Genomic DNA, 23,664 nt, shown 5'->3' on the forward strand with positions numbered 1-23,664 from the left:
CTGTGGCCTTATCCAAAGTCCCAGCAGCCCCACGGATTTTTCCATCAGCTTGGACCCCAGTCTTCTTGCCCATCTCTCTTTTTGTCACACCCAATAATAATAATAACCATAATTGTGGGGAAAATGGGGTTAATGATAGAATCCACCTTCTATAGTTGCTGGGAGGACTAGTGAGATAATGTATACGAAGTGCTCAGCACCGTGCCTAACATCAGTAAATACACATTAATATAACAGTAGTAGCACAATACTAACAAACAAGAATAGCAGCTCACATTGATTGAGCGGTTACTATATATTAATATTAATACGAGGCACTGTACTAAATGTTTTGTGTGTGTCTGACATCATTTAAAATTCTTTCTGGCTTTCTCACTCTTGGGCTGAACATTCTAATATAAAGAAGACCTATTAGCTGTCAGATGATACTTGAGTGACAGACGTCTGATGCTAGTGCCTGTTCTATGCTAGCCTGACAGCCTACTCATCAGCCCAGCCATCTATTCATCCATCCATATACTCGGCCACCAAACTATCCAACTATGTATCCACCCATTTATCTACCCACTCACCACTCACTCGTCTTTCTTTCCATTTATTCACAGATTCTAACCATCTTTCTACCCACCCATTCACCCACCTACTATTTTTCCATCCATCTATCTATCCGTACGTCCTTTGACTTTTCACCCACTCATCTACCCATTCACATACCACCCATCCATCCATATACCCAACCACCTACCCAACTACTGGCCCATCCATTCGCCCACCCGCGCGTGTAGCTATGTACTCATTCACCCCCTACCCATCACTCATCCATCCCAAACAGCCATGCGCCTCTCTACCACTCACCCGCCCACTCACCTACCCAGCCACCCGCCCGCCCTTGAATCCACTCACTCTCTTGGCCACCGCCTAACATATCTAAGTGTTTAGTCCATGTAATGTTCTGTGCTAAGTCTTGAAATTGTCTCTCGGGCTTCCTCCCAGGGAGGCAATGCGGTTGTCACCAGAGGGTCCCCACAGAGCGAGATAGGTAAACCTGCATGTAGTCCATTGAGCCTCTTTGTGGCCCAGACTTTGCCAAAGCCATTAACTCCCAGGGTTAGTGGCCAAAGAATGATGAAATGCAGGCGAGGATGGACCAAGGCACAGGCTTCCAGCAGAGCAATTAGAGGGAAACTAATATGTCTTCCCTACAGAGGAGCCTGGGAATTCCAAGACTCGATGGAAAAGCAGTGAGTCAGCAAAAGGGAGAAATCAAAGCCACATAGATCAAGAACTAATTAACTGATTCTCCTAAGATAATATTTCATGGAAATCCAGCTCTTCAGTCTTTGGGGACTGATGTGTCCCTTACCTCCTCTCTGTTGCCCTTGTCCACCCCTTCCAGCTCTCATCTGTTTCCTCTCTGATCTCCCCACTCCAGTTTCATCCTTGTTCTAATCCAACCTCCCCCACAGCTAGCAGGGTGGACCTTTCAAAAAATGTATTTAAAATTTTTTTTAGATTTTATTTATTTTTAGAGAGAGGGAGAGAAACACAGATGTGGTAGAGAAACATCAATCAGTTGCCTCTTGCATGTCCCCAACTGGGGACCTGGCCCACAACGCAGACCTGTGCCCTGACTGGGAATTGAACCAGCAACCTTGCGGTTTACAGGGCGGCACTCAATCCACTGAGCCACACCAGCCAGGGCCCAGGGTGGACCTTTAAAGGCACCAGGCTGACCCCCACTACACTATGCTGCTGGAGGGATCATATGGGAAGGCCACAGTGAGAGTAAGGGGCCCTGAAATTACACAGAAAGACAGAGTAGCTCAGCCACCCCAATGTCCCAGCTGAGGCACCCTCTTTGATGTTGCAAACCCCTCCCCCCCCACATCTGACTGCAGCTACCTGAGAGCTAACCCCAGTGAGACCAGCAGAAGAACTATTCAGCTAAGTCCCTGTCAACCGACAAAACTGTGAGAAATTATAAAATAATTTCATTTTAAGCCCTTACACTTGGGGGTCGTTTGTTACCCCCACTGACACAGAGTCTGTGCTCATGCTATTTCCACTGCTCAGAATGCTTCCCTGATCCCAACCACCATTTTCCCTACACAGTGAGCTCCTACTCACCTTTGCAAACCCAGACCCACTGTCACCTTTCCTGCCTCTTCGTGGCATGGGTCAGATTCTCTTCCCTCGAGGAAAGCGGCTAACTTAGGATACTCATTTTCCATCTCCTTCATTGGTTGAGAATGACAATATTAACTCAAAGCTCATCAAAAAACTTCTGAGGAAGCCCTGACTGGTGTGGCTCGGTTGGGCATTGTCCTGCAAAATGAAGGGCTGCCGGTTCAATTCCCAGTCAGGGCACATGTCTGGGTTGTAGGTTTGGTCCCCCCGTTGGGATGCATGTGAGCAGCAACTGATCAATGTTTCTTTCCCTCTCCTCCTCTCTCTCTACAAATAAATAAATAAAATCTTTAAGAAACTTCTGAGGGAGATATTATTATCCATTATCCCAATTTTACAGGTACAGAGGCTGGGGTACAGATGACCCAAATCGCCCTGGTGTTAAGTGGCTCAGCAGAGATTCAAACCCAGGCAGAGCCCATGCTCTGCCACTCACCATGATATACGGCCCCTAATTAGAGTCTAAACAGTAATGACATTTATTACTCCGCTTTCGCACAAAATCCAGACCTAAGTGGTTCCAGGGTCTGTCACAGGAGCAGCTCACAAGTCTCAGGATTCTTGGTTATTTCTCTGAGATTTTCTTACCCTCATGATCACAAGACAGCTGCCATGACCTCCTTCTCACATAACTCCAAGATACGGAGGAAGAAGGAACTTCTCCCACATTTTTGAAGCTCCCCACAGACTTCCCTGACCATCATTGGCCTGCACTGGGTCACATGACCGTCACTAGCCCAGTCACTGGCAAGAGGTGCCTGATACCTTTAATTGCATTGATTTAGAGGTTGGGTCTCTTTTGGCTGAGCACATGGCTGCCTATATCGGAAGGGGGGTTGGGGAGTGGCTCTTGGCCAGATCAACATTTTTCCCCACAGTGGTCAGCCCTCAGCACACCTGAAATAAATAAAGGCACACAGAGATCCTGTTCATTGCCAGGATCCCCTTTCCCAGGTTTGTGATGTGGGTGCACCAGCCTCGTCTCTCCCAGGCCACTCTGGGGTCCTAGGGGCGGTTACCAGGGTGAGAGGATAGCGCCCTGCCCTCTCCCCATTCACCACCCTCCTTCCCTGTAGACACACCCCTCTGGATCACGTCTCAAGTGCCCGTGAATCTCAAACACCAGCACGTTAAAGGTGTTCCAATGTTCACTGGGCCACCGTGGAATGAGAAAAATAAGGACGATGGAATGAGACTCTTATATGCTAAATTGGTTCCATTGAAAGGAAAGCTGCTGTTGATGTTCCTACTTAAACCCTCTAATGGCTTCCCAGGCACTTATGATAAAGAGCAGGCTGCCCGCCCTGGCTGCCTAGGTGCGCTACACACCTCTTGCTACCCCTCACCGGCCCCAGCCTCCCCGCCTCCCCGGCAGCCTTGCTGTTTCTCAAACACACCAAGCCTTTTGCCTCTGCATTTGCTGCTCCTTTTCCCTGGAATGTTTTTGACCTGGTCCTTCGCAAGGTTGGCTACTCTTCATTCAAGCCTCAGCTCGTCTGCCACCTCCTTGGAGAGAACTCTTCCCTGACCGTCTCCAAGGCCATGGCCACCTCCATCTCCATGTCTCCACCACACGCCACTGTGACGTTTGCTCGTCTTCAAAGCCCTCTCAGGACCTGGCATGGTGTTCATGTTGACTTGCTTCCTGCTTGAGCTGTCCCTTCTGCCTGTGAGTAAAACCTGTGAGCGTGGAGACCTTCCTGGGCTACCGCAGCCTCCTTCTTCCTCTCTCTCTCTCTCTCTCTCTCTCTCTCTCTCTCTCTCACACACACACACAGTGAGGATACTGCTAGAATTCAAGGCAGATTGTGCCCCCCTTCTACCCAGAACCCTCCATGGCTCCCAGCCACACTGACCTCCTTCCTGTTCCTGGAAAATGCCTGAGAGCTCCCTGCCTCAGGGCCTTTGCATCAGTTGTTTCATCCTTCTGGAACACTCTTACCTCAGATACCAGCATGGTTTGCTCCTTCTAGTCTGTTCAAAGGTCACCTTAAAGAGGCTTTCCCTGCCCACCTTACTTAGAATTGCAATTCCCCACCCCATTTCCCTCCGTTATTCTTCTTTATGGTACTTATCATCATGACATACTTTATATTTAACTTATTTACCTAGCCTATCACGATAATTTTGGGGGGGGGGGTCTGTTTTACTCATTACCAGGTTCCCATTGCCTAGAACGGTGAGGTGCTCAAATATTTACTTTAAGAATATTTGTAACAATTTTATTGTGGTATAATTAACATATCATAAAATTCAGCCAAAGTGTACAACTAGTCAATGGTTTTTCATAAATTCACAGAACTATACAGCCATTCATCACCCCCCAAAGAAACCCCCTACCCATTAGTAGCCGCTCCCTATTTCTCCCCATCCCCCAGTGCCTGGTACAGTGCCCCTGTGAAGAAAAAGACTATTTCCCAGTCTCCTGTGTAGCAAGAAGAGTCATGTGACTGAGTTCTGACCAATGGCTCCTTGCTCCTTCTTGGTGTCTGGAAGGTGAGCAGAATGGCTGGAGCTCAAGCAGCAATAGCGGACCCTGAGGTGGAAGCTCCTGGTTAACAGATGCTGGAGGGACCAGAAGGAAGGGACCTGATGAGCGTGGAGAGGCCACACCACCTCTGATCTCCTGTATGTGCATGACAAGAGAAAGAAATGTCTGCTGTGGTGAATGGAATGCTTTCATGTGAAAATGTGGCTGTTACCTGACATGCCTGTCACTCACAGCCAAGTCCAGTCTCAGTGAATGTGCCTGCATGGACCCCTCACAGACGAGGAAACCAATGGAAGGGACATTTGCCTTCGAACATTATTTTTTACTCAAATATTTGGGAGGAAAAATAACAATTTTCTCTTTTTTGTTTTTCCCAAATCTAATTCATTCCACACCCCTCCCTCCCCCTTTTTAAATCAAACAAATGCCTATATATGGTGAAGGACAGAGAACATGCAGTGAATTTTTAAGAGACCTTTTTTGCTTTGGGGTCGTGAGCCTCCACAGGTACCTGTCCCTCTCTGACACCCAGAGGATCAGTGAAGGGAAGCTCCTGAACAGTCTCAGGAGGCAGAGAGGCCTGTGTTTGAATCCCCCATCTACTAGTTATTAGCCACGTGATCTTGGGCAGGCCATCACCTCTCTGCCCCTCAGGGTCTTCCCCTGCACAAAGGGAGATAATGATACATGCCTTGGAGGTATGCCCTGGCTCAAAGGGCGCTGACCCAGAGCTGGCACCGAGCAGGTGCTCTGTGCTCCCTCCCCAGCACCTAACTCTGCCACTCCGGTCACAGCAGACACTCTCGATCTGAATCACACTCAGAGGCAGTTTCATAAACAAGGATGGTTTAATGAATTTTGGCACATTTCTGCTCAACAATATCATATGAAAATAGAACTCTTCATTTAAACAGCAAGGCATAATAATTGCTGCTACTCACAAAACTATTAAAAAAAAAACAACATCAAAATCAATGAATTCTGGCAAGACACTTGAACTTTCATCTGGAGAATGGGCAGGTGGGATGTCACCAGCTCAGTGCACTCAGGAGCACTGGTGGTAGAAGACTCTGGTGGCACTCAGACCAGGTGTAATGCACAGGTGACCCATGTGCTGAGCAGCTTACTCCTTTTCATCCGGTAATCGGCAAGGAGAAAGTCTCAGGGTGCTGCTGGCCTGGCTTGAATGCCACACTGGAGTACTTGCTTGTCTCATTTTGTAACAGAAAAGTGACAGATCTCAGGCCCTCAGCCTTGGTGATATCAGCATGGAGACCCTCTCCTAGCAATTTTATTTTTCACAGTCACTTTGTATTTTTGGTGAGTGGTGCATGTTGTCTGTTACTGGCAGTGATCAAAACAAGTTCCCTTTTCAAACAACTATAAGTTTTAAAAAATGAGTCTGTTGAAAGGAAAATATCTGATAACAACATAAAACATAGCAAAAAAAAAAAAAAAAAAAAAAAGAATGGCGATGTTAAGGAAACACTTCATTAAGTTAACCTAAGAGTGTTTCTAACATAGGTCCTGCAATTTTGTGATTCTAAAGCAAGGTAAGAAGAAATACAATGGCATCCAGGTACCTTCCTAACTAACCTGCAACAAGGAGCTAACCCACTCAGCTCTTCCTCTTCTTTATATACCTTTTTAAAAAGAAGAAAGAAAAGAAAATGAAAGATTAAAACGGAGACTTAAATCACTGTCTCCTAAGATGCACTTCTATATCTCTGGTACCAGCTGGAGCTGCCTGGTGGGAGAATTGTCTCTTCCTAATGATTGTGGCTTCAAGGAGGTGTGCCACCTCTAAAGGAAATTGGCCCTTTTTTGAACATAGGTGAGAATCCAGTCTCAGTGACAACGCAACCCTGCTTTGGAAGAGGAGAGTCATACGGGCTTCCCCCCAGCACACCAGGGAAGCAGCCTCGCACAGAAACCTTTCCTGCTGCTATTTCTGCTGGCCTTCTTCCTTCTCTTCCAAGCCTGGATGAGGCAGCTGAGGGTTGCCATGGAAACCGGCTCCATCCTCCCACTGGAAGCCGCCAGCCCTGATTTCCTGCAGAGTTAAGAAGCAGGCGGCAGCAGGGGTCACCCATGCGTGAAGATGGGTTTCCCAGGGGATATCCCGCCTCCTGCCAATCACTATCTGTCTGGGAATCCTGGGGGTGCCCGGAGGCTGAGGGCCAGGGAAGCCCCCAAGCCCCAGTGCTGCTCCAAGAAGAGACTAGCGCCTGAAACATTCAGAAATCTCAGGTCCTCTCTTCTTCTTCAGCTAAAGCTCAAGGAACCTAGCTACGTGTGTGTATGTGTGTCTGCATCTCACGAGATGCATCCATTCATGGGTGCCTCTGGCTCTGATGCCAAACAGAACTGTCCCTCCACTGCCCACCCCCTTGAGCCCGGGGATGCATTTGCTAGTGGGACAATAAAACTGCTGAATTCCACCCGTGGAGGAGCTGTGTGACCCTGGCAGTCACTGCACCTCTCTGAGCCTGTTTCCTCAACAATAAAAAGGGCATAACCATCTCCCTCTTGGCAGAGATGATAATGAGAAGTAGAAGTACTATGTCCACCGTGCCTGTCCTAGGCATTTAGAGAGTCCTCAATAAACAGAACCTAAAGTTAATAACACTTACTATCATAATAAAGGTTTCTAGGCAATTTTTCTCTTTGAACTCTTTTTCCCCCTAAAGTGATACAAAGGCAAGTTTTCATCATTGATCTGTTTGTTCAAAGGGTGCTGCTCACAGGAGAATGGACCAGTGGCCTGAGAACCAGCTAGCATGTTTCCACCACCTCCTAAAAGATCACTTCTAAGAGTCGGAACAGGGTTCTCAAACTTGAACGCCTTCATGGCCTAGAAGGTACTGTGAAGGGAGGGAGAACCAGAAAGGAAAAATTCCACCAAGTAGAAACCCTGGTGAGCCAGCCCACACATGTCCCAGATAAGGGAGGCGGCCAATGGTTCCCTTTGGGAAGATGGGCCCAGTGTGCCCAGATCTTCCAAGTTTTCAAGAGAAGCTGGACATGTTGAATCAATTCTCCTGAAGATGATAAGAAAACCAATGTACAATATTTTTAAAGTATAGGCCAAACAAAATAGGTCTGCAGACTGGATCATGCTCCCTGCTGGAGCTTCTGAGCTAGAATGTAGAAAACCAAAGCCTCCTCTTTTTTTGGCTTGCCCAGAGCAAGGCCTGTGTCTTTCTTATTCCTGGCTTGAGTCCCAGCGTTGGCAAAGCCTGTCCCACCTGGAGCCCACAGCTCCAGAGCAGCGAGCTGTACTGCTCAGAGCCCAGTGGCTGGAGGGTGCTCACCATCTACATAGCAGCTGCACCAACTTCAGGAAGGCCCTCCAGCATTTTCTCAGTGTGGATGGAGCGATGAGGGAACTGGAAACAGGCCTGCTAAGGACTCCTTTGGCTTCAGCTAGTTTAATAATAATTTGGGGACAAGCTTATTTCAAGGGACACACTGCTAGGTCCCAACCGGCCTTTTTATAGCCAGCAGCTACTTTGAATGGTTAAGGCCTCAACCACACCATATTGTCAGGGACTTGCACAGGGGCCCCTCTGGGAGTCAGGGGCACAGCAACCAGGACTCCTGTTCTGTCCCATGTGCCCTAGCTTCTGTGGGTGTCCTAAGGCAGGAGGAACAAAGTGAGCTGGGAGCAGAAAGAGCCTTCTTTTGGACTAAACCTTCTCTCAGTTTCCTTTTTCCCCCTCCCCTAGACCAGCCTAACAGGAATAAAAAGCAGTAGAGTGCTAAAGGAGGGGCCGCTGGGTATTCCAAGCTCTGCACCCGGGCCAGACGCAGACACAGAAAGGCGGGCGATCGGTCGGGTGCGGGCCAGGTGGGGGCAAGCCTGTGGAGCCCCATCCGCTCCCGGAGCTCATGGCCGGATTCGGTAGCGGATGGGTACGTCGTTTTCCGGCTGCATCAGCCCGAAGCCATACCTGCTGAGGTCAAACTCAGGGATCTCCACATCGGGGTTGACCAGCTCCAGGTCAAAGTGCAGCAGCACAAGGAACACGAACCTGCAAGAGACGGTGTGGAAGATGTGAAGGGGAGGGAGCGCGGCGGCGGGGACGGGGCTTGCTCAGAACAAGGCAGAACAGCCGTGGTTTCCTCTGGAGTCTGATCCCAACAATCACTCTGGGAACAGTGAGGAAGGGAGAGCAAGAGAGCAGCGCATGGGTGGCCCAGGAGCTCCTACACGCGCGCTAGCTCTGGCTGACAGGCTGTGAGCAAAGTGACGTCTGTCAATTTCACACCAAAGCATTTTGGAGCAGGTGCCAGACTCCCCAGCTTTCCCTTCCGCCCGGCAGCTGAGTGGGTCCCGCGTTGAGCAGAGCCCGAGTCTCTGCATGAAGGGGAGGCAACCCCCAAACCCACAGCCGACTTGGTGTGAGTGGGAACTAGGCCCTTGCTGTGCCCTCGCAAGCCGCTGGGACTAGGGGGTCGTTTGGTACCGCACAGCCCCGCTTCCCCTGATTAATATGAACAATGCCTCTTCCTGACTCCCCCTGCCCCCAACACAACCATACTCGTCCTGCCGCCCCAAACTCCTGGAACCCTTACTGTCTGCCCTGGTCAGGGCCACTGCTAACCCACAGGCTGCCTCGGTGGGATGAGAAACAGGAACTCCTCCCTCGAGACCCTCTGTTGTGTCTGTGGGAAAACTGCCAGAATGGACCAACTTCGTGAGAACGAACCCTCTTTACTGCCACCTCCTGGAAAACTGTCCTCGTAAGGAAACACACCGCGTGCATGATGTAATCCAAGTGTCCGTAAATGTGGCGCTGCCCCCTACCTGATGTTCACGGCTTCCCGCCCACCTGCCTTATCTTGCTTAGCAGCACCTGTGTCAGGAAGGGTCAGAACGGGGTCTTCTCCTGCTCTGTCCCTCCGCCATCCCCCCCCCAAATGAGACCCAGGGGCCTCGGAGCACACGGCAAGGATTCTTGAATCTCACTGAATGAATGGAGAAGAGGGGAGACGAGGATAGAGCAAAGGCAGTGCTCTGGGCGGGAGAGCTGGGCTCTGCCTCATAAGGACACATGACCCTCATAGAGTTTCTTTCCCCCTTGGGGCCTCAGTTTCCCCATCTGATCGAAGAAGGTCAAAAAGGTGGGATGTCTCCCTGGCTGGTGTGGCTCAGTGGATTGAGCACAGGCCTTTGAACCAAAGGGTTGCCAATTCGATTCCCAGTCAGGGCACATGCCTGGGTTGCGGGCCGGGTCCCCAGTTGGGGGCGTGTGAGAGGCAACCACACGTTGATGTTTCCCTCCCACTCTTTCTCCCTCCCCTCCCCTCTCTCTAAAAATAAATAAATAAAATTTTAAAGAGGAAAAAAAGAAGGTGGGATGTATCCCTTCCAGCCCTGAAGCTGTAGGATGCTAGAGGGTGAAGTTATATAGGATGATGTGCCCACACCTGGATTTAGATCCTGATACCTCCACTCACCAGGTACGTGACCTGGCAAATGATTTGATCTCAGTGTTAGACTGACGCCTACCTAGCAGGGTTGTCATGACGATCAAGTGAGATAAAAATAACAAAAACTTATCGACACACTACGTGCTAGCCACTGTGCCAAACATTTAGTGTTCAATAGCGCTCTCACTCGTCCAGAAGCTTTAGGAAATAGGAGCTACAGTCAGTTCTGCTGAAACACCTGTTTTGAACACCTGAGTTTGTTCCAATGTGACCGATATGTTAGGGAATGAGTGAAGCTTAATGCACACGTCACACCAGCTTACGGACAACTGTATCAGCGAGGAACACAAGGAGAGTGTAAAACCCTGCACCCAGCTGAGCCGAGCTAGGCAGGAACTCATAAAACGCACACACGCGCCTAAACTCTATCCACCAATGACCTCAGTTCATGGTGTGGGCATGTGCGGTGCGTGTGCGTTATGTACCACACCACCCATATCAGGTGTCCAATTTTAGATAACCCTCTTTCCATGCTTACGGTAGCTCACAGCTGCAATCCACTGTTTACTTCCACTGCAAACTTCAGGTCATTTTAAGAATAAAGTACCGTAGTTACTAGAGCACTTGGATATTTCATAACCACTTAACATGTGTAAACCTGTACTGTCATTTTTTCCTAGGTTCTTTTCTCTTTCTTAATACGCCACTGATGCGGGTTTTGACTGTTGGGCCCTGACCCATTGTTCCCACCATCCTTGTGGTTTTAATGAGTGATTTCTCACGGCGCAGTGATTTTTTTGGAATGCTCATGAAGCGTCAGAGCAGAAATGGCTGCATGAAGATCTCCATTTTTACTGCTGGAAAAAACTGAGGCCGAGAGGTTAATGCAATGTGCCTGTTCACTTAGCATAGCGCCTGCATATTAATAGTAGTGGTATTAGTAATTACAGTAATAGCTAACATTTATTACATGCCTACAATGAACCAGGCAGTGGGTTAAGTATTTAGAAAGATCCCATTCCTTTGTCCCAACACTCCATTATACAGTTGAGGACACAGGGGCACAGAAGGTCACCTGACTTGTGATGGCTCAGGGGCTAGAGAGAAGGACAAGGCGCATGTCCTAACCCCTGGTCCAACCTATTTGTGATCCAGGGGCCAAGGCTCTTGGGGTCAAGGGAAGAGAATGAATGGGGCATTAAAATAACCAAAGGGCATGACGACACTTGGCCAGTTCGTGCCAAGAGGCTCTGAAGAGCCCAGCAGCTGCAGACAGGCAGCCACCGTCAGCCACACAAATACCACTGCTCGGTGTCCTGGGAGTTTGGTATTTGGACACTAAGTGTGGAGGAAGAACCTGTGGCCAGATCTGATTATTTCAAAAGAAATCAGAAAGCCGGCTTTTTACTTTAGCTCTTCCGATTCTTAAAAGTTAGCACACATTTTTAAAAACACAAATAAATAGATCTGTGGGCAAGACATGGCTCGTGGACTGCCCGTTTGAAGCCTCCACCTGCCCCAAACCCTCCTCCTGGCTCGCCTCGCAGTCTCGGGAGAGAAGGTTCTGTGCCAACCAGACAGAGCAGGAGCCTCCCCTCCCCCACCCCGAAACTCACTGTTTGATGCTGCTGATGGCGTAACCCCTGCCCAGGCACTGATTGTGTCCGGCTCCCCAGGGCATGATGTAATTCTTCAGTCGCTTCCCATCCTTGTAAAAGTCCTTCTTCTCTGATCCGTCAGGGTTCAGGAATCGGTTATATTTAAATACCTGAGACAGGAAGAAGGTCCGTTTCTGACTCCACCGCCCCCCCCCCCAGGTGCATGCATGAAGAAAAGCTACGAGGATGTTCATCGTAGTCTTGTTTATAAGAGGAAAAAACTGGAAACAATGGGAAGGGCAATTAACAGAGGATTGGTTAAAAACTTATGTATGGCAGCTATTCAGAAGGTTGGGCTTGGTCCGTGTGTGCTGACATGGAAAGTTTTTAAGACTGGTTGTTAGGAAAAAAGCTAGTTTCAGAATAGCATGCATTGTATGATCCTATTCACACACTTATCTCTTCACATGTATGTGAGCATGTGCATGTTTATAAAGGCATAAAAATAACTTTAAGGACACACTCCCTACCATTGTTCAGGAACGCTGTAAAACTGGAGAGGAAGGGAATGAGGGAAAAAATTTACCTTTAAGTATATGTCTATCTATTTCTATTTTATAGGTATATGTTACTTTTGTAATTTAAAGAAATTATTTTTAAAAAGAGAATGCCAATTTGGTTGCTTTGCACAGTGGTAAGGTGAGAATTGTTATCTGAGAACAGGGCTTGGCACAGAGTAAGTGCGGAATGAAACCTGGGTGAATGGGCCAGGGGATATACTGATGAACAAAAGGGTGGGTGGGGGTGGGGGTGGATGGTTGGATCAAGGGATCAAAGGATGGATGAGTGGAAGGCTGGATGGGCAGACAGATGGTGGATGGATGGGTAGATGGATGGATGAGTGGTTGGATGGATGGACAGATGAACAGATGGATGAGTGGATGGGTGGGTGGATGCATCAATGAATAGATGGGTGGATAAATTGATGGATGGATACACGAGCATACAGAGCAGTGCCTGGCATACGGTAAGCCCCAAATCTATAAGAAATTGTGCAAGTTTCCCCATCTCAAAGTCCAGGAAAAGGGAAGGGTATTGAGAAGCTGGCACTGTAACATTCTGAAAAAAAGGAAAACCACTCAGCTCTCATTTATAAAACAGTCACCGTGTGCCAGGCACTATGAAGGCCTTCTGCACATGAACTCCTTTTATCTTCCTGACGACCCTATGAGGCAGGTGCTAACATGAGGTTTATTCCACAGGTTAGGAAACAGAGACACATAGAAAGGTGAAGTCACCTGGACAAGGTCACACAGCAAAAAGCAGAGCTAGGATGCCCCTCAGATCTGGCTGATCTGGAAGCCACCGCTTTTTCCTCACAGTCCCTGCTATGCCATTTACCTCTGGGTCTGTGTAGACTTCTGGGTCCTTCTGGGGACTCAGGAATGGAAAGAGGAGGAGGCGGTCACCACGTCGCAGGGCGAATTCCCGCCCGTCTGCCATGGGAAGGGCCAGGTCCACCATGACCTCTCGGGTGATGAAGGGTGCAGCCGTGAGCCTGAGGCTCTCACTCAGCACGCTGTCTGCATCGGACAGGTACAAGGAAGGGTCAGCAGCTGTCCTCTTAGCCACTCAAATGCCACCCCCAGCTCTCATTTTCCAGAAGAATATGAGGAGGCTCAGAAAGGGAGCATGACTTCCCCACCATCACACAGTGAGGCCAAGAAGGCCAGTTCATGAGGTCTGATTGCTACAGTCCCTCAGAGACCAGAGACAGGAGGATCTGGGTCTGATCCCAAGGGAAGCTGTGAGGAAAGGTGGGAGACAGAGAGATATCAGTCAGAGAAGGCTAGGCAGAGAGCAGGGCCATTCATATTGGTTGTTTCGGCCTGCCCAGCATACATTCATTCCCCTTCTGGAAACAGTTCCCTGATTTTCCTCTAGGGACCGACCCTCTCCTATTATTGGGGGTTGGGCTGTTGGTTCCACTCCCAGCTCCTGGAATTGGGCTGTGTTATGATTGGCCAGTCAGAGCATCCTGACCCCCTGAGCCCCCTGGTTGGTTCAAGGTGAGCCTATGATCCAAAGAGAGCCAAGGAGACACATTCCCGGGACTTTGGGTGGGAACGCTGCAGAAAGGCACACCCTCACGGACCAAGAGCGTCAGCTGGGAGCTTCTGGTGGCCATTTCGCCAGCCTGTGACTGGAACCCAGCAGAAAACGAGGCTGGGAGAGGAAGAAAGACTGAGTTCTGCTGACATTGTTAGAGCACCTGCATCCACCTGCACCTGAAGCTAGATGCCTCTGGACACTCTAGTTACTTGCCCCAAATAAAGTCCTTTTTTTTTTTTGCTTCAGCCAGTTTAAGTTAGGTTTTTGCCATTTGCAGCCAAAAACCTCCTCCTATGAACAGCTGAGACAGGCATGGAGATGCCAAGTCCAAGAAGATAGGAAACTCAGGGGGATCTTAGGTCAGAGGACACTGACGGGCCCTGGACGATGGGTGCTCATGTAGGGGAGGCCATGACAACCCAGCCGCTGGGGCTGTCTGAAGGGCCTGACCATCTCACCGAGGACAGGGACGCTGTCCAACACCTTCTGCGGGAGGGTGGTCATTTGCGAGACAGGCTGCTCTGCCCGGCACAGCACATGCTCGAGTTCTCCACGGACGGCAGCCAGGGCCTCGGGGTTCTTGAGGAGGAAGAGCAGAAGCCAGAAGGCAGCCGGACCCATGTTCCCCTACAATGAGAAAGAGCCCCCGTTGTACCATCGAGAGGACAGACCTGGGGAGTAAGCTGAATGGTCTATGCCGCGGACACAGTGCTGGTCGGGGTGCGTGGGTCAGGACGCCGGAGCTCCCACCCCTACCTAACACCTAGGCCTGACCTATGTCTATCTTCAGCCTCAGACCATGGCCAAGAACGGCACTGTGGTTGGAGCAGAGTCTGATGGTTCCCTCAAGGCCTTCCCCGCCATCCCTGACCTTGAGCAAAATCATCAGCAGGCGGTCACACAGGTAATCAGCAAAGAAGTGTCAATAATCTTCACAGCTGATCAGCAAAAAAGCGTCAATAATAGCAACAAAGTATGTCAATAAGGTGATTGTAACATCTGAGGGTGACTGCATCCTTGGCCCCAATGTTTTACCCCTCCCTGCATCCATTCCTTTACCATGTGACTTTGCATTTTCTCCCGTTAAAGAGGCAGTGTATTTCCCCACTCCTTGAATTCGGGTTCAGTCATGTGACTTGCTCTCGCCAATAGATAAGGCAGAATGGACAGAACAGTCCTAAGTCTAGGCCTTAAGAGACCTTGTATGTTTCCACCTGCCTCCTCACCCACTGGTCCCAAGGGGAGGATGGGAGGGAACAGGGTGGAGCTGTCCAGCTGAGCCCAGTCTAGACCAGCTGACTCCCAGTGGGCCCATAGCCATGTGAGTCAAATAAAGGCACATCAGTGTCTGCCGCTGAGTTTTTGTGGGTGGTCATTACATAACAGCAAACGGATACAATATCTCAATATTTACTTTTGAATATGTATTGTGTACATATAAAGCACGGCAGCCACGATCAACGATGACTATGAAAGCTATGAATGTCTTACACAAAAATTATTTAAAACTTCCCATTAGCTATATAATTAGGAAAATGGATGGAATTTCTTGCTCCAAGACTTTAGCCTTGGCTGAACATTTTAATACTCACGTATTCAGCGTGTGGCTGAAATGTAAATGGGGTACCCTTAAATGAGGCATGGGTGAACACCAACTAACCTCAACTGGGGGGAATATTCTTACCCTACCAGAAACGACTATCACATCCAATCATGGCAATGGCCTATTAAGCAGCCACTAAATGCCGTGTTTACAGACATAACTGCACACACACACACACGGTTATTTGTGCAAGGATATTTACCGCAGTGCTGATGTAACAGCAAGATTGAAAGCAACCTTAATGCCTATCAATGGGAGATCAATGAGATCAAAGATGATCCATCCCTGGGATGATATAGGAGGTTGTTGCAAAGAAGCCAGCTCTGCGGGTACTGCTACAGGACTGTAGCCGAGGTGCACTGACGCATGCAAACGGCAAGATGCAGAACAGAGCTCAGCATGCCACCGTGGGTGTGTACGTTTAAAGCAGATATATGTGAAGAAGCACATCTCAAGGAGACTCAGGTAACGGGTAACTAAGGACGGGAGAGTCGGGAAGAGGCAGATTGGCCTTTCACTGCATGTGTCTTTTTCAACTGCTTGAACTTTAAAAATAACATACTACTGTTAAGCGAAACAAAAGTGAGTGATTTTTTTACAGGGATCTGCAAGGACACAGAGAAATGTCCCTGACACAATATTAGGTCACATTAAAAGTGGGATTTAAAAAACCGCAGGATCTTAACCACTGAAGAAAAACATACAGAAAAGGCAGTAAGCACACGCACCAAAGCAGCAACGATGGTGAAACGGATTTTCTGTCTTTCTTCCTCTTCCACTCCCACTGATGATTTCAGTGCCAAGGAGGTACCACGTTCCCTTGTGCAATTCCCCCATTTAGTATGGACCATTATCACACCTTTTACTGAAAGAGAGAACCGAGCACTCCCTAGTCCCTACCCACTGCCCGCCATAGTAGAGGCTCAATGGTATTTATCAAATAAACATCCGTGCCCCTTTGGGGTGGGCCTGAAAGTCAGCTTGGAAGGAAGGCAGGCTGGCAGAGCCCTGAACTGGGACCAGGCACAGTCAGGTTCAAATCCCAGCTCCCCACTTCCTGTCACTTTGTCCTCTGGGTCTCAGAACTTCCCTTTTGCTAAAGTAACAACATGCCCACTCCAGGGGCAGCCACAGAGTCCACTGAGACTGGATGCAAGCGACTCCCACGCGCTAGTCACAGAGTAGGTGCTCAGAAGAGGTTTCTCCCTCCCTCTGGTCCCGCCCCCAGGCTTGAGGACAAGCAGGGACCTGGGACTTTCCCTGAGGTTTCCTCCAGCACCTCAGGTCCCGCGGAGACAAGCAAGGTCAGTTGCTGTTCATCACTTAAATAGCCAGGGGAATGTAGGCAATGAATAATTGAGCTTTGGGTTAACTCGGTGCCAAGGCCATTTTCTCTTGCCAGGATGGTCCAATGGGGGCCACAGCTCATTAATTACAAAGCAGAAGCAGAGCATGAGGCTGCTCGGTTATCTCTGCTTTCAGGAAAAAGCTGTGGCAAGTTAGGGAGGCGACAAAGGCCACCTTCCACTCAGCTGCACAGATGGGTGTGAGTGTGCACATGTGTGTGTGCACATACATGTATGCACACATACATGTATCTGTGTGCTCACACAACCATAGCAGGCTCTGAACTCGCTACCCTGGAGGTAGAGCTTTCTCTGCTGGGGCCCAGCCTCATTTACCCAGAAGGACATTTCCGGTCTAGCCTCTGTCCCCCCAACAAAGCCACAGTCTAAGGCCCAGAGCTGGGAGGGAAGCCTGTGCCGAGACAGGCCTGCTGGGACTGTCCTTCTCTGCCCGCCCTTACAGCCAGCTCCCCTTCTAGGTCCCTGGGTGCAGCAGCCTCCAGCAGCCTGATTCCATGCTTCAGGGTTCTGGATTCATGGAGCTTTTGTGAGGACCCTTTGAGATGATGTCTGCAAAGTACCCAACAGGGTGGCTGACATGCGGCACGTGGCATGTGCATGACCGCTTCTGAAAAGATTATTCACGCCTCCAGTCTTCCCTGACAACAGCAATCACAACTACTGTCTCCACCCTTGGAAGACTTTCTGACCTGACCTCTGGGGGGGCACTCCCTTCTGATCTCCTCCCACCGCCCTGGCCACTCCTTCTCCGTCTCCTTTGCTGTGTCCCCCTCATCTTCCCCGCCCCTAAACTGGAGAGGCCCAGAGCTTGGTCCCCTTCCCCAATCACTCTCACCCCCAGTGTCTCCAGCCCAGTGCTCTCCACACCATGTCTACACCGTCAGCTCCCAAATGAACGTCTCCAGCCCAGATTTTAAGCCTGAACTCCCGACTCGTTTCTTTAGATATCATGCCCCACCCCCATTCTCCATCTCAAACTCAGTGTACCCAAAACCAATCCCCCAGTTTTTCCCCCAATGCTTGCTCCTTCCACCATCTACCTCACCTATTGCTGGCAACTTCATGCTTCCCCCCGCTCAGGCCCATACCTGGAGCCATCCTTGTTCATACCCATTCCCGATGTCCCAGCTAACAGCAAATCCTGGTGGCTTGACGTGGAAATAGGTCCAGAATAACCAACCACTCTCCCCCCTGCGCTCTGGTCTAGCACCATCCTCTCTTGCCTGGTAACTGCAGTGGCATCCTTCCTGGTCTCCCTGCCTCCACTCCCCCCTTCCTTCCTTCAGCCCTTTCAACATGTTGAGGAAGGTGCTGCCACCTCCACTTTATTTTATTTTTTAAAGATTTTACTTATTTATTTTTAGAGAGAGGGGACAGGAGGGAGAGAGGGAGAGAAACATCAATGTGTGGTTGCCTCTTGCGTGCCCCCAACTGGGCGCCTGGCCCACAATCCAGGCATGTGCCCTGACTGGGAATCGAACCAGCGACCCTTTGGCTCACACGGTGGTGCTCAATCCACTGAACCACACCAGCCAGGGCTCACCTCCATTTTAAGGATGAGTAAACTGAGGCCTGAGACTTAAGCAACTGACGTGCACGAAGTGGCAGGTTAGTCACAGAGCCCGTGCCTAACACCACTGGGCTGCATAGCACCCTGGCCCCGCTCTTGACGTGTGTTCCCCAAGGGTCTTCCCACCTGCCTGAATGTGGGATGCTGCCAACGACGCAACCTCAGAGGATGTCCTGTCCCCAACTCCTGCCCAGTTTCCCTGGCCCTGCCAAAGGCTGTTCCCTGGACTTTCTGTCACTCAAGCCCCCGGGCCAGCATCCAATTCTGCTAACAGAGGTCATTTGCGCAAGGGGTTCTGGAAACAGTTTGGAGCTCCAATCTCTGCCCATAAATGTTATTAGGCACTAATGGGGCCCAGCTGCTGATCAAACCCAGCCCCCGCCCCATGCCAGCCTCTGCCTACAGGGACGGTTAATGGCTCTGAGAGAAAACTAAAAATAAGTTGTGAGTCGATGGGAGAGGAATTACCCAGAAATGTTGGCCTGAGCAACTGTCATGACTGAGGTGGGGCCAAGAGCAGGTGGGGGTCTCTGGGGCCGGGAGAGGGCAGGAGCCAGGCCTGGACAGATGGCACACTCAGCCCTGCTTTCTCTCACCTCAGTATCTGGTCCATTACTAAACCCATTGGTGCTGTTGTCTTCCTTGTGGTTCCAGAGTCTATCCATACCCTCATCATGTCCATGGCCCCACCTGGCCCTGCTTCTGCCCTTGCTCCTCAGATCCTGTCCCTCCTTTGCTCTCGGGGCTCCAAGCTCACGCAGAGAAAATCCCAAGTCTTCACTTACCAAGGCTCACGGGCCCTTTGTGATCTCTCCTCTCAGTCCCATGCCTCTCCTCACTGTGCTTCAGGAATGATCATGTTCATGATCCTCTTTCTCAGTTAAGAGAGGCAGGGTACTGGGCGTGTGTGCACAAGCCCACCCCCCACACTCGCAAAGGCACGCCTTCACGCATGCACACACGCACACGCACAGGTGCACAGCCCCACCGCCACGCCCACCTGCGTGGCCCACAGCTGCAGCACCAGAGCCCGCGCCTGCATCTGCTCCGACACGCCCATCTCCTCCAGGTGCAGCAGGTAACTCTCCAGCCAGTTGCTCCGGTGCACCCGGGCGGCCAGCCTGGCTGGGGACAACAGCTTCCACAGGCGACCTTTGACGCTGCATGCGCGGTCCTTGTCCCCTGCAGGAACAGAGCACAGAGGGTGGGGGTTTCAGATCCACGCCCAGCCCTGACTTCCCACAAGGCCAAGGGTCTTCTGGGGGTTACTCCATTGGGGTGCGGAGTTCCTGCAGGAAAGCCCTTTATCTGTTGACTTGCTTATTGTCTGTCTCACCCCCAGAGAACAGGAGCCAGGGGTCTTGTCTGCTTTATTCACCTCTGTGTCCCCAGCAACTGGCCCATAGTAGGTGCTCAATAAATACATGTTAAATGAATGGTGTTTCTGTACATAGCAGGGGATGGCAGCACTCCCTAGACTCAGCCTAGGTGCATTCGGAGTCATCAGGAATGAACTAACTGCCATCAAGAGGGGACAGATGGGTCTGGGGTCTCAAAAGTGAAGCAGGGAGGAGGGCCAGGAGGGAGGAGAGCCTCGGAACAGAGAGTCGGGCAGCTTCTATGCAGCTCCACCAACCCTCCCCCTGGGGCCATCAGTCCCTGGCCAGGGAGCCTGGTTTTCAGAAGAAGCTGAACTCTAAGTGTTCATGTGGAATCTCCTCGTGTATTTTTTTAAAGATTTTATTTATTTATTATTTTTAGAGAGAGGGGAAGGGAAGGAGAGAGGGAGAGAAACATCAGTGTGTGATTGCCTCTCAGAGGCCCCCAGCTGGGGACCGGGCCCACAACCCAAGCATGTGCCCTGACTGGGAATCGAACTGGTGGCCCTTTGGTTTGCAGGCCAGCACTCAATCCACTGGGCCACACCAGTCAGGGCTCTTCTCGTGGTTTTTGAGGTTAGCACATAAGCAAGAAATTTTTAGTAACTGTGCGGGTCACACAAGCATCTTGAAATGTCAACTTTGGCCCACGAGTCGCCAGTTTGCGATCACTGTCAAATGAACAGCGGTCTGCTATGCTCTGGAAAACCAATGAGATGGGCCCACAGGGTAGACTGTTGAGTGAATATAGCCAGGTGCTTATTATTTAAGTATGGTTTTAATGCTACAACATGATGCTATATTTACATACGTGCACAAATATAAGATTTGGTTTTTCCTAAATCACCCCTTGGAAGAGTGGGAATTGCTTTGGATTACTATGAAATTCCAAAGTTCTAGGAACTCTTTTATTGACTTTTTAAATTTGAGCCACAAAACAGTGTTTCTGGAAGACCCACCCACCCAGTGGTTCTAAACCAGGCTGCATACTACAAGGTGTTCAAAAGGGTGTAAAATGTAGGCCAAACATTTTTTTGAAGTATACAGTTGCCCCTCTCTATATCGCGGTTCACTTATCGCAGCCTCATTGTATTGCAGGATTTTTAAAAATATTATATTTAATTATTTATCGCGGATTTTTCGCTGTATCGCAGGATTTTGTGGTACTGTACAGTAAATACTAAAATAAATGTAAGGTTCCTACTTTGCGGATCTTCACCTATCGTGTCTAGAACGTAATACCCGTGATAAGTGAGGGGTCATTGTATTAGTTATATTTTCAAAGAACGTGCAATGAGCCCAATTGTTCATCTGAAATGCATTGTTTTCCCATGTTTCTCAACTTTTCAGGCACTAGAGAACCACCCATGAGCTTTTAAATCTCCTACCCAGATCGCACCATAAACCAATCTGTACCTCACTCTCCCCATCTATAGAAAGAGGGTCCCCAGCTTGAGCACCTCAAGTTTTCTTTGGAATCGACTCTGTGCACTAGAGGTCTGGGGGCACAGAGAGGCACCCTTTGGGAGACAGGCCTTAACAGTCTGCATTTTCCCTTTAAAATGAATTAGGTGTACATATTAGACTCTCTGATTCTTTAATATAAGAATGCTTATTCCCCCCAAAACAAAAGTCAAATGAAATAACCTCCCCACACAATAATCAGTAAAATGAATGTGCTAGAAAGAAGCAGTTAGCTTAGCTTGGGGCTTTATTTAACTGTCCCCTGGCCCGGATGCCCTACTATAAGAGAAACACCAGACTCAATGGTCTAAGGGTCAGTTTTCTTTTAAAATATGTTTATATTTTTTAAAGCAGAAAAGGAGTAATGAGCGCACATAATAAAATAATAATAATAATAATAATAATAATAATAAAAGAAACCCTACAAGTTCAAATGAGTATACTATAAGTTAGTTTCTCTTCAACCCATCTAAGCCTTCCCAGAACCCAAAGGTCTACACATGTTCTCACATTTCAAAACACATGGATGTTAACTAAATCTATTATGGTAATCATTTCACAAAACGTGTAAGAGAAGTCACGCAGGATACCTCACACAGTACACATGTCAGTTATATCTCAATAAAACTAGAAAAAAGAAAAATTAAAAGCACAATACATCCACTGTCTGCACCTTTTTCGTAACAGCAGATTTCATCCTGAAGCAGCAACCCCCTTTCTGGGATGCCTAATTTATTTCTTCAGCCCCTACTGGTGGGTATTTAGGTGGTTTCTAGTATTTGCTATTGCAAGCAACACAGCAATGAATATTTTGATGTGTCTGTAGACATGTGCAAGCATGTCTGTGGAATAATTCCTAGCAATGGAAGTTCAGGATTAAGAGGATGTGCATTTTATATTTCGATAGGGGACAGGTTTGCCCACAAGCCTCCAGCCCTGAACTGAGAAACCTTTTCCAACATTGCCACCTGCTGCCCATACTGGGAAGTGCAGCCTCTCTATAACCCCTCCCCACCGCTCCCAGGGCTGCTCCCAGAATGACCCAGGGTCCCCCTCTGCGTCTACCCAGACTCCTGGGTAGTGGGGACCATCAGCATGGAGGAAAGGGCAATGCAGAAAACAAGCTTTCCTAGAGAAGCAATCGGGGCTGGGAGGTGTCAGGTGATTAATGCATAGCATTTTGCAATCAGACAGACCAAGTTTCCATTTTGCTGGTTCTGCCTCCACCAGCTGTGTCTATGACAAGGGACCTCTCTGAGCCTCAATTTCCTTACTGCAAAGTGAAATAATGACACCAAACTTCCAATATTAATGGCAGGAGTCAATAAGATAAATATTTGCCTCTAAAAAGACATTAAGAGACATGAACAGGCAATTCACAGAGAGGAAAAGCAAATGGCTGGGGAGACACAAAAACCTGTTTCATCTCAGTCAACAGGGAAATGCCTATAAAGCCAGATGCCCTTTTTCACCCATCAGATTGGCAAGGATTTAAAGGATGATAACTGCCTGTTGAGAAGGCTGTGGGAAAATGCAGATTAAAACAAGTTACTCAGTTCTGCCCATCAGATTGGCAAACAAGTGGACTGATAACATCTGGTGGGCTCCTTCCCTTTGGAGAGGCATGGGAATTGCTCCATCTTTTGGAAATGATGTGGTAGTAACGAGTAAACATTTTAATGTGTATGCTCTTTGACCTGGCAACCCTACTTCCAGGAAAATGTCATCAAGAAATAAAATCACCACACCCTCCCCTCCACACCCCCACTCTTATTAGGGTTTTCTGGACCCAAGGGTAGGTAGGACGACGACCATGTCCAGCTTGAAGCAGCTAGAGGAGCTTGAGACCTTCGCCCATTGTCCTTTACAAGATTACAAAGGGTCCTAATATTTGAGGGGGGGGGGATAGTTAATTTTTACGAACCAGGGGTATGGACTTGGGGGGGATTGCTGGGGGAGGGGGGAGCTGGGGGGAGGGGAACAAGGGGGAGAAAATTGGAACTGTTGTAACAATATAATCAATAAAAAACATTAAAAAAAAAAAAAGAAATAAAATCACCAGAGGGCAGAAGAGATACCAGTACGAGAAGATACTGTAATAGCTACACACACACACACACAAAGAAACAATTATAACAACCCTTTGGAGGGGCATTGCTGCCTAAACACTAACATGTAAGGGCTGGAAAGGTGTCTGTGTTTTTTGTTAATTTTATATCCTATTCTGCTGGATTCTTTTCTTTTCTTTTCTTTTTTTCCTTCAGTTAGTTTTATCATGGATTTTCTAAGGGTTTCCAGATATAGTGTGAGATCATTTGCAAATAGGGATAGTTTTAATTCTTATATCAGTAGTAATTGATTTCTCTTATCTAATTGCATTGGCTAACATCTAGAAAATGTTTGCATTGACAGGGGAAAATGTATCTATATTATTAGCTTTAAAAATGTTGCAAGTAA

At 48.8% G+C, this 23,664-nt stretch overlaps 1 protein-coding gene across 1 annotated transcript in view; it reads right to left on the bottom strand.

The window, feature by feature from the left end:
* Positions 1–7,007: 7,007 nt before the first annotated feature.
* The window catches only part of PTGIS (prostaglandin I2 synthase), a 34,443-nt gene continuing 17,786 nt past the window's right edge, over positions 7,008–23,664 (bottom strand). Inside the window, exons 6-10 of the mRNA XM_090286549.1 lie at positions 19,365–19,546; positions 14,283–14,451; positions 13,114–13,295; positions 11,731–11,882; positions 7,008–8,712 (exon numbers count right to left, since the gene is read on the bottom strand). Coding sequence (XP_090142675.1) covers positions 8,568–8,712; positions 11,731–11,882; positions 13,114–13,295; positions 14,283–14,451; positions 19,365–19,546 — 830 coding nt within the window. The 3' untranslated portion in view covers positions 7,008–8,567. The remainder of the gene's footprint in view (positions 8,713–11,730; positions 11,883–13,113; positions 13,296–14,282; positions 14,452–19,364; positions 19,547–23,664) is intronic.

Source organism: Furipterus horrens, unplaced genomic scaffold (assembly GCF_987537825.1).
Source record: "Furipterus horrens unplaced genomic scaffold, mFurHor1.1.pri manual_scaffold_8, whole genome shotgun sequence".
Taxonomy (NCBI): Eukaryota; Metazoa; Chordata; class Mammalia; order Chiroptera; family Furipteridae; genus Furipterus; species Furipterus horrens.